The sequence below is a fragment of the Lolium rigidum genome, chromosome 3, assembly GCF_022539505.1.
Source record: "Lolium rigidum isolate FL_2022 chromosome 3, APGP_CSIRO_Lrig_0.1, whole genome shotgun sequence".
Lineage (NCBI taxonomy): Eukaryota > Viridiplantae > Streptophyta > Magnoliopsida > Poales > Poaceae > Lolium > Lolium rigidum.
Genome location: NC_061510.1, coordinates 283915371 through 283926168, shown reverse-complemented (window position 1 = coordinate 283926168; position 10798 = coordinate 283915371). Strand labels below are relative to the sequence as shown.

Sequence of the window (10798 nt, the reverse complement as noted above, 5' to 3'; positions counted from 1 at the left end):
TTAACCAGTGAAATGGCTTCCAATGTCTGGTTTCTGCTTCTTGTCCTTGTGTTCATACAACTCCCCTTCAGTAGTGCCCATGGCAACCTCTCTGGAAGCTCCGCCCACTGTCTTCGAGACCAGGCTGCGTCGCTCCTGGAGCTGAAGCAATCATTCAACTTCGATTTCTCCAACACCACTCTCCCTTCATGGCAAGACGGCACCGACTGCTGTCTCTGGGAGGGCGTTGGCTGCGAGGACTCCTCTGGCCAGGTTACTGCCCTTAGCCTCCGCGGTCGAGACCTGTATAGCAAAGCGATCAACAGGGCACTCTTCAACCTCACTTCACTGCAACATCTAGACCTCAGCGGGAACAGTTTTGGCGGGTCGTACCTTCCAGCCGTCGGGTTTGAGAGGCTCTCTCTGCTCACCTACCTCAACCTCTCTGATGCAGAACTCTGCGGTCAGATTCCAATCAGCATTGGCTACCTCACAGGTCTCCTCTCCCTTGACCTCTCCAAGCATTTCAACGGAGACCCTGATTTATCTCAGAAATTGTTTGTGCTGTGGGAACCGAGTTTTACAGCCTTGGTAGCAAACCTCACCAATCTAAGGGAGCTTTACCTCGATTGGGTGGATATATCTGCAAATGGAGAAGATTGGTGCAATGCTCTGGCAAGGCATGTTCCTCGTCTCGAGGTTCTCAGCTTGAAGGGTTGTGGCCTCAGTGGTCCCATTAATCAGTCCCTTTCAAGAGTTCGCTCGCTTAATGCGATCAACCTCAACGGCAACCATATATCTGGAGCAGTTCCGGACTTGTTTGCAGATTTTCTCAGCCTAAGTGTACTTCAACTTAGTGATTGTAATTTTGATGGGCTCATTCCTCCAAGAATCTTTCAACTAAAAAAACTGAGTGTTCTTGATGTGTCCGACAATCCAAACATGTTGGTCCATTTACCAGATTTTTTGAATGGAAGCTCCTTAGAGATACTGAATATGCAAAGAACTAATATATCTACTACCAACCCCAGGTCCTTCAGCAATCTCAAATCGCTCGAGGAGCTAAGCCTTGATGGGGAATATAGATACATCGCAGACCTTCATCCATCCTCATTTATGACTTTGCGCCAGTTGCATTTATCTCAGTTAGGATCAGAGTCCCAGATCTCCTGGGTTGGGCACCTCAAGAAATTAACAAATTTGGATATTTTCAGCAGCAACTTCTCCAGGAGAGCGCCATCTTGGATTGGAAATCTTACGAACTTGAGGAGCTTGGCAATCTATGAGTGCATCTTCTCTGCGTCTATACCATCAGGAATTCAGAATCTAAAGAATTTGAATTACTTGGGGCTTTGGGATTGCGGGTTTTCTGGAAGAATACCAGCCTGGGTTGCTAATTTAACCCAACTAGCTTATTTGGACCTTACCTCGAATAATCTCAGTGGTAAGTCTACATGCCAACGAAATATTCAATTTGCCACAAATCCACGAAGTAACTGTCTGATCTGGTTCTACGACTTCTGTTTTGAGATAAGCTACTGCATTGAAATGACATTTGTACTGTATATGTTATGATGCATTAGAAGTTTATGTGATGCACTGATATACATACAGTGTACTATAGGTTAATGCGGAAAATTTACAGTTTCGTTAAAATGATATGAAAGACATGTGAATTTGCATGCTTAATCAAGTCACGAGATTAGCACCCACGATAATGTCACTATGTCATGCATGTGGAACCTATTACTCTTACCTAATTTTCGATGCAAATGAAAGTAATGATTGTGGTGGATTTTAACCGGACTGTTACTTACTGTCAGGGGAAATACCAGATTTTATATATACTCTTCCAGCATTGGAAATGATGTATCTTTCATCAAATCGACTTTCTGGCAGGCTAAGGGACTTTCCTACATCATCTTCTTTGTATGTGATTGGACTGTCTGACAATGAATTGGGTGGATCAATACCAAAGTCAATCTTCCAACTAAAAAGTCTCCATCAGCTCTTTCTTGGCTCTAACAAATTCATGGATCAGGTAGAGCTCAGTTCATTCTTGAGATTACCCAATCTCCAACATTTGGAACTGTCAAACAATAGGTTGTCAGTGACAGATGGAGAAGGCTTTGCACTTTCTTTCACACATCCGCTTCAACAGTTAGACCTAACATCTTGTGGTCTAACTGAAGTTCCTGGTTCCCTGCAATTTCTGCGTTATGTCTTTGACTTAGATATTTCAAGTAATCATATTTCAGGGGATATACCCAAGTGGATGTGGGATAACTGGAGTGGTACACTTCAATATTTAAACTTGTCACATAACATGTTTTCCAGTATGGAACTTTCTTCATCTTTCCTTCCTATCGAAGACCTGATTAGTCTTGATCTTAGCTCCAATAGACTTCAGGGAGAGATTCCTATGCCGCTGAATCCAAGAAGCCTTGGAATGCAGTTTTTGGACTACTCAAATAATAGATTCTCATCAATCATGAAAAGTTGCACCTCATGCCTTAGCCAAACCACCTACCTTAAGATGGCAAATAACAGGATACGTGGAAAGATTCCAGAGTTTATTTGCAACACAAGCAAGCTGCAAGTTCTTGACCTATCAAATAACAGCTTAAGTGGAACCATTCCATCTTGTCTAATAGAAAATCGTCATCTTGGCATACTGAACTTGAAGAACAATCACCTGGAAGGAAGACTAGCTTTAAATATTGAGAAGGGATGTGCTCTTCAGACAATTAATTTAAATGGAAATAGGATCGAAGGTCATCTGCCCCGCTCGCTTACTAATTGCAAAGACCTGGAGTTTCTTGACATGGGTAGCAACCAAATTGTTGATTCTTTTCCATATTGGTTAGGGAAGCTTCCCAAGCTTCGCGTTCTTGTCTTGAGATCCAACCATCTCCATGGTTCAATAGGAAATCCTCCAGGAGATGGTAATAACTATGAACAGTTTTCAAATCTGCATATCATTGATGTTGCCTCAAACAATTTGTCAGGCAATCTGACCTCAAAATGGTTTGATAAGCTAGAATCTATGATCAAAGGATCTGATTTCACAGAAGACATTATAAAACCTCAGAATGTAACAGGATCCTATCAAGATATTGTCACCGTAACGTTCAGAGGGCAATACATAACATACGAGAAGATATGGACCACTCTTACAATGGTTGACTTCTCAGATAACGCATTCAGGGGTGTCATTCCTGAATCAGTTGGAAAGCTTGCTCAGCTTCATGGACTGAACTTGTCGCACAACACATTGACAGGAGAAATTCCACCAGAACTTGGCAGTATGACTAATCTGGAGTCACTGGACCTATCTTCAAACGAGCTTTCTGGGAAGATCCCAGGGGAGCTGACAAACCTTACCTCTCTTGGCACTTTGAATTTGTCCAACAACCATCTGATGGGGAAAATTCCAGAAACGCGCCAATTTGGAACATTTCAGAACAATTCATATTTTGGGAACACGGGATTGTGTGGAGCTCCCTTGTCCATACAGTGTGGTAGCACAGATGGTCTAGTTGAGGCACGTCGAAGCAATTCCTCGGTTCATGTTGATGTCATTCTATTTCTCTTTGTTGGCCTGGGATTTGGCTTCGGGTTCACAGCTGCTGTCCTAATGAAATGGCGGCGTATCGGCGAATGGTACAAGACGGTGGTCACTTCACGAGGCTGATATGCAAGACAACAAGAACATATTTGTGCACAGTTCCGTGCAATGCTGAAATGCCTATACTGTAATTTGTAGTACTTCTGAAGTACTGTCATGCTTTTTTGCTTCTGTCATTGGTATTGCCAGTTTGTAATAAAACGCCTCTATGCCTTTTCTACTTATGAAGTAGTGGCATGCTTTATTTTCTGCTCATATTTTGTAAGAAATTAAATATCCAATCAAACCTTTAATAAAAATCCTTTGTTTTTCCATGTGATGCAATCTGCCAAACCATAATTTTACAGGGATTCAATGAACATGACGCTGCAATTGTGAGTTTCGATCTCCTGCTCCTCTGTGTTCCTGGACTTCAGGAACAGTTCATCTACAAATCAAATTTACTTGGATTAAACACCAACAGAGGCCAGTGGGATCTAACAAACGCCCACCAAACTTTTAGGCCTCTTGTCCTTGTCAACCATCTTCAGACATGCCTGCCTTGCTGCTCCTTGAAGCATCTCGATACTTCACCTCACCTCAGCTCACCACGCCATACCAAACCACCGCAAAAATATTTCAGCGCCAAAACACAAGCAAAACAAGTGTCAGACACAGCGTACAGAATGACGAGCCCCACGCTCGCGCGCAAGGCCAAGCTCAAGAACCACCTCGTCTCCGCCAAGGCCAAGCTCAGGCAGCACCTCACGCTCCGCCGCATCATCCTCGTCGCCGCCGCCTCCGCCGCGGCATTCCTCCTCATCCTCACACTCCGCACCCTCTCCGCCTCGCACGCCAGATCGCCAGCAGGCGCCGCCTCCGTCTCCCCGCCCGTGTCCGTCCGGCACAACGCGCAGCAACAGCAGCTGCAGCAGCATCAGGGCGGGTGCGCGAAGCTGCCGGGCGCCGTCGCCGAGGCGCTGGTCCACTACGCGACGGCCAACGCTACGCTGCGGCAGACGGGGGACGAGCTCGCGGCGACCGCGCGCGTGCTTGCGAAGCGTACGCCGTGCAACGTCCTGGTGTTCGGCGGCCTCGGCCCCGAGAGCGCGCTCTGGGCGGCGCTCAACCACGGCGGCCGCACCGCCTTCCTGGAGGAGGACGCCGCCTCGATCGCCGAGGCCGCGGCGCGCCACCCGGGCCTCGGCCTTGAGTCGCACCAGGTCGCGTACCAGACCACTCTCGCCGACGCCGACGAGCTCCTCGGCCTCCGCGGCTCCCCGGACTGCACCGCCTCCCCGCCCAAGGACCGCGCGCTCTCGGCGGACCACTTCGAGCGCTCGCCGTGCAAGCTCGCCATGCGTGGGCTGCCCGCGGCGTTCTACGAGACGGAGTGGGACGTGATCATCGTGGACGCGCCGGCGGGCTGGGTGCCGGAGGCGCCGGGCAGGGTGGGCGGCGCGATATACATGGCCGGTATGGCGGCGCGGGCGCGGCGACCGGGCAGCGGCGAGACGGACGTGCTGGTGCACGGCGTGGACAGGACGGTGGAGGACAGCTTCTCCAGGGCGTTCTTGTGCGAAGGGTACATCAAGGAGGAGGTTGGCAGGCTCAGGCACTTCGCCATCCCGAGCCACAGGGAAAACGAAGGGATGCCATTTTGCCCCTGAGGAATACTAAGACATAAACAAACACATACATATACAAAAATGTATACCGGTATGGTTGTAGGATTTATAGAACTGAAAATGTCTGCAACATTTCATTTCCAAGGTTCTTGGTTTCAGTTTGTGTTCTGGGACAAACATAAATATTTTGATTTATTTAGATGAAATTTACAGTTGTGGGAAGATGGGATCTGGAGTTTTTTGGGCTAGTTTTTGGACCACAGGATGAACACCCCTGTTACATTTGTTTGGACTGTTTCATGAATTTTACTACTTCATATTCCTCATCTTAAAAAGTGGCAGGGCAACGGGTCTAGCAATTTCTTGTACCAAATTGGACAGAATGACACTGAAATTTGGTTGTTAAATATTTTGGTAGAAAACACAATTGTGTCAAACACAATTCAAGATTAGGCTTGTATAAATATAGGGTAATTAATTCTACTGTCAAACGTTCCTCCACCTATAATTTTGGGTTACCAATTTTGCTCTCCAATGCTTCAAAACGAAGTTTCTCACCAAGAAAGCACTTTTGATCATGAACCAGAACTAGCAGCAACTTGCTACAGCAACAAGCAGTGAGTCACCAACTCCTTCCTAAGCACCTACCTCAACAACTCCTACACCAACTTGATGAAAGAGAGTCGACACATGAACCAACCTTAGCAGGATCAGATCAACAAGATTACAAACAGCTTTCATTTCATAAAAGAACATTATTTTGTTTTCACTCAGATATGTGTTCTCATATGATCTGGTCATTGCATTTCTCCTATTTTTATCGGGAAAGTTATGAGAATAAACTGCAATACCAAGTTTAGCTTTGGTTCCTGTTCCCAGCAGCATCAAGGGAAAAACATGTGGTTACCAGTTCTGTATTTTCATGTTAACATTAGAAAAAAATGTATATTTTAAGGCAGAAGCAAGGATATTGAGTTTGTTCAATTGTCATGTTTGCATGATGCATTCACCGGTCATCATGGTTGGATACTTGAATACATTGCTTTATCACCAGAAGCTCCCAGGTTATCTCCTTCATGTTTGTTTATGATTCTGTTTTCTGTGTACAAAAAAACTACTTCAGCATTATTTGGTAACCGTAGCGTACACCCTTCCCTCGAACTCTTGTACTTTAGATATATTTGCGAAGACAAAATACGAGGACCACAAACTGCCAAAATTATAAACCTTGGCTTGTATTCTCAAACCTCCAACCCCTAAGTTTTACCATGTCCCACTCCCACCATAAAAACTTTACAGAAGGCAACACATGCTCATTTGGCTGACCAGACATCGTGTTGCTCAGAAATAATGTCATTGCCCAAATTCTTGTATTGACCTTGAGCTGTAGAAAAATGGCCACCATATGTCCCAAGCATCATTTTTCCATATTAGCAGTAGTTCTTCTCAACTAATTTAACACGTTTGAAGAGCAGCAGCTCTTCCAAATATGCTTTGTGGAAGAATGAAGTACTGCCATTTCAGGACTTCGAACTTGGGAACGTAGGGTGTCTTGGTACCTTGACAGTTCGACCTCACTCATCTCTTTTACAACTCTCCGTTCTTGTCGGACCGCGTGATTTGCGCACTGCTTCTTGAATATTACGTTCATGTTCCCTGAGTATATCCTCCATGTTTCCATCTTTTGTAATTATTGAACCAGAGTAGTGGATTCTTTTGCTCATACCCTTGTGATTCTGATCGGACAAAAACAAAAACATATAATATTAAACTGAGCTCAGAATGTTTCAATGGAATAAACTGGAAGGTACATATAAAAGAAACCAATATGTGTGCAGTGAGGGAGAACTGATGTCCTGACGATGGGCTATAGAAACATCTGAACTTTCAGCAGAAATTATAACATGTATTATGTATATTTCATATTCACTCAAGCATTCGCAAATAACTTTGTTATTGTAGAAAAAAATAATCTATTTTTTTGATTGTGTACTTTTGCATCATCAAACACACCAATAATCCAGCAGTATCACTGGATTTGCATTAAAAATATCCTGAAAGCTTAACTGACAGATTATGTGATTTTCTGCTTTCCATACTTATGCTTTGGTTGACTACAGCAACGGTTATAGTAATAAATGACATTTTTTAAGCAATACCATACTTACCGTCATCGGGCCTTTTGCTCCCATGTCTTTGTTGCGAGCAGCAGGCATACCATTCCTTACATCAGTCGATTCAGGTTGAAGCAAGTCCGACTCACTTGTCCTTGAAACAATAGAATTCGCCACCCGCGCAGATCTGTATTTGCGTTCAGGTACTTCATGATGGGTAGTATAACTGTTGCCCCCCTTGTTCCACGTGGAATCAAATTCTAGAGGTTGCGCCTCATTAACCAATGCCGGTGGATCATCCTTTGGATTGAGATTTGTATTATTGAACTTTGTGTTGGTAACAAGTCTCTGTATGATGACAATAGCAACATAGACTTAACTAATGTAGTGCTGATATTAAAAAGACTGGAATAAGGCCATCTCTTCGGGAAAAAAGGTATAGGAGTGCTTCATTTCATACAAGGTATGTGAAAAAGATATGCTTCCCAGGACCATATGCATGATTAAAGATTGGTACATGAGATAACGTTTTGTCTGATCGTAATGACCACCGAGAAAAAACTATTAACAGAACGGAAGCATATCAAGAAAAGTAACAAATGATTCTGGAGCTATTGTACGCACCTTTGATTTAATGGGACCATATGCAGTGTGGTTTTCTGTAGGACTTCCGATTCCTGGTCTAACAGATTCTGCCTTCCTTTGCCTATTGGAAGAGCAAGAAGAATTTTTGAGTCAACTAACAAACCATCTCGACTGTATCCTCCCTATGAACAGAAGTAACTAATATGAAAGACATACCTCTTAGCTTCCTCTTGCCGGAGTCTAGCATCGTATTCTTTGCTCGGTGGACACTTTGGTAAGCATGAAGGGCTGCAAGCAAGTGGCTCCGTTCTGAAAAACTGAAGATTTGATAAATTGATTAAGTGCCGCTTTGAAAATATCTTCTAAGAAGCACAACTTGCAAAACAAACCATCTCATCAAATCAATATATACCAACTGATCATAGAAAGAATAACTTGATGATCTCTCCATGCTAGATGAGTATTGTCATGATACTACATTTCGAAAAGTACTACTGAGCCAATCTGACAGATTATGCATGTAACAAGCTGGGAACTAATCAAGTTTGGATCTAGTACAAAGGCTTAAAAAACTCAACGGTATCAGGCCACAAAAATTCAACCAGTAACTAGCCACATATTGTAGATTAATTGAATTAAATTCTTTTTGTTACTCACGTGGATGAAATTTGTTTGTGCAAAAAGAAAAACATTCAGGCTCATCAAAAGATGTTCAAACATCTTACACCATGGTAACCAATTTTTTTTATGGAACTAGTTCTAATCAGTTTTTCAGGTTAGTGCTAACCACCCCAATACTACTATCCTTTTGAACCTTTGTATCTGCCCTTCCTTGACATTAATATCTTTTAATTAGTGCCATCATATGATACTTTCATAAATTTTATAAGTCAAGAGTTTAAAAGTTTAAAGGCGATGATCATTAACCAATGGAGGTTGACTAAACTTACGTCACTCTGAAGAGTAGAAGCAGCTGTTCCACGAGCTTCTGGCTCGAATGCAAGCAAGTTGTCTAAAAGAACTAGAGCTTCTGGAGGCAAATCTTTGAAATTCTCAGCAATGCACCGTTTATACTGGCGGTGGGGCTTGAACATCCCTGTTGGGGGCACTTCCAGTTTCTGCCAGTACTCATCAGAAGGTGATCCGCAGAGCTTAAAAATCCTGTGAATTTGTTCCACCTACCATGGAATTGGTGGTCAACCAGGAAACAAAAGTATACTCTTTTCTTGATTCTAAAAATATAACAGTTTCTTGTACCTCTGTTCTGCCTGGCATGATTGGCTTGCCAGTCAGCAACTCCGCAAAAATACACCCTGTGCTCCACATGTCCACAGCAGCACTGTACCTGGTAGCGCCAAGCAGAAGTTCTGGTGGTCTGTACCACAATGTTGCAACACGGCTTGTCATTGGTTGCTGACTCCCAGGATCATAAAGTGTTGCTAGACCAAAGTCAGCAATCTTCAAAAAACCATTGCTATCAATCAAGAGGTTGGCGCCCTTCATGTCACGATGAAGAACTCCAATGCTGTGGCAATGATCAAGGCCACTAAGTATCTGTTGCAACAAGCACTTGACCTGCGACCCATGAGAAACAATTTAACTTCATGTCATGTATTCCAATCAAGTTAATAATTGAAGAATAATATCATAATCACCTGTGACTCGGTGAACTTGAGGTCTAGAGTTGCAGCAAGGCCAACAAGGTCATGTTCCATGTATTCAAAGACAAGATACAGGCATTCTGAAACAGGAGATGTTACTATCCCTTCCAGTTTTATAACATTAGGATGATTGAGTTTCCGAAGAATACATATTTCTCGGGCCATAAAGCGCACACTTTCAGGATCCGAATTGACAAATCGCACCTTCTTAAGCGCAACAACCTTGCCTGTTTTAATATCCCGAGCTTTGTAAACACTGCTATAAGTTCCTTGTCCAATCTGCAGCTCAAAAGAAATAAAGCAATTTCCCAATTAAAAGAGCAATTAAAAAGTCAATAGCAAGAAAACTATCATTTTTCCTGATCATGAAACTGATAACGTACCTTGCTTATTTTCTCAAATGAATCTACTCGCCGGGGGGCCCAGCCTTGCACTGCTTCAGGTGCCACATTCACAAGCCAATCGGGCCATCCAGCATTCGAATGTTCAGATGAGAACCGCTTCGCCCCACTGAAGATACCTGATTCCGTTTTATTACCATATCGTCCAATCACGCCGCTGTGCCGAGTGCTGATCCAGATTTTGAGTCTATGTCTTTTACTCGGCTTCCTAGGAGGATCAAAACCGATAACTGACTTCTCTTTCAACTGGACATTGGACACTTCTGTATTTCCATCAGCAGCAGCAACTTCGGCTACAGCTGTGGATTCATCTTTACCGGACGCTGTGAACAACCCATGTATACATGTGGTAGCAGTGGTCTGGCTTTGCATAGTAGAAGTATCATCTTGTCTTGTGCATTTAGAACAAAGTTGGCCTACAAACACATTTAGTGCCCTTCCACTTGATCGAAGGCATCGAATGTGTATCTTCATTCAGCAAAAAAAGCAATGCCTGGACTTCTCACTCTCACAATAGCCTTGACGATGTATTAATTTGAAGGAACGGGAATCCAGATTCCAGACTGTACTATGAAGGAAAGATATGTCAAAAAAAAATCTTCAATTTGAGTGCTAATTGTACTACATTAGAAAAGCAAAACTACAAGAAAATCAATTAATAATCTTATGTCGATAATAAAAAGGAGTAACTTTGACCATGATCATGAAAGTAATTTCTAACTCTCTGCAATCTATGATCCAAAGAAGTTACTCAAAATTTAGAAATTAATTCTACCATGAGCATCCAAATGTGATAGAAATTCCAGATTTTGAAGCTAACACA

The 10798-nt window shown here is 43.2% G+C and overlaps 2 protein-coding genes across 2 annotated transcripts; one reads left to right on the top strand and one right to left on the bottom strand.

Annotated features, from left to right (window-relative positions):
• Window positions 1-4272: 4272 nt before the first annotated feature.
• On the top strand, window positions 4273-5256 carry LOC124699599 (glucuronoxylan 4-O-methyltransferase 3-like). Its single transcript, XM_047231875.1, has one exon. It carries the CDS (start codon window positions 4273-4275, stop codon window positions 5254-5256), a length of 984 nt encoding a protein of 327 aa, XP_047087831.1.
• A 1532-nt stretch (window positions 5257-6788) lies between these two features.
• On the bottom strand, window positions 6789-10489 carry LOC124696612 (probable serine/threonine-protein kinase At1g54610). Its single transcript, XM_047229317.1, has 8 exons — window positions 9958-10489; window positions 9569-9853; window positions 9171-9488; window positions 8864-9091; window positions 8130-8230; window positions 7953-8034; window positions 7383-7676; window positions 6789-6950 (listed from the first exon to the last, which is right to left on the bottom strand). The coding sequence occupies exons 1-8, from the start codon at window positions 10447-10449 to the stop codon at window positions 6789-6791; spliced, it is 1962 nt and encodes a 653-aa protein (XP_047085273.1). The 5' UTR covers window positions 10450-10489.
• Window positions 10490-10798: the final 309 nt, after the last annotated feature.

Excerpts from the sequence above, each read along its gene's own strand:
- LOC124699599 (XM_047231875.1), top strand. The coding sequence starts at position 4,273 with ATGACGAGCCCCACGCTCGCGCGCAAGGCCAAGCTCAAGAACCACCTC.
- LOC124696612 (XM_047229317.1), bottom strand. The coding sequence starts at position 10,449 with ATGAAGATACACATTCGATGCCTTCGATCAAGTGGAAGGGCACTAAAT. Across the intron at positions 9,489-9,568 it reads TCAAGTTCACCGAGTCACAG|GTCAAGTGCTTGTTGCAACA; the intron begins GTGATTATGATA and ends CATGGGTCGCAG. Across the intron at positions 6,951-7,382 it reads GAGCAAAAGGCCCGATGACG|AATCACAAGGGTATGAGCAA; the intron begins GTAAGTATGGTA and ends TTGTCCGATCAG.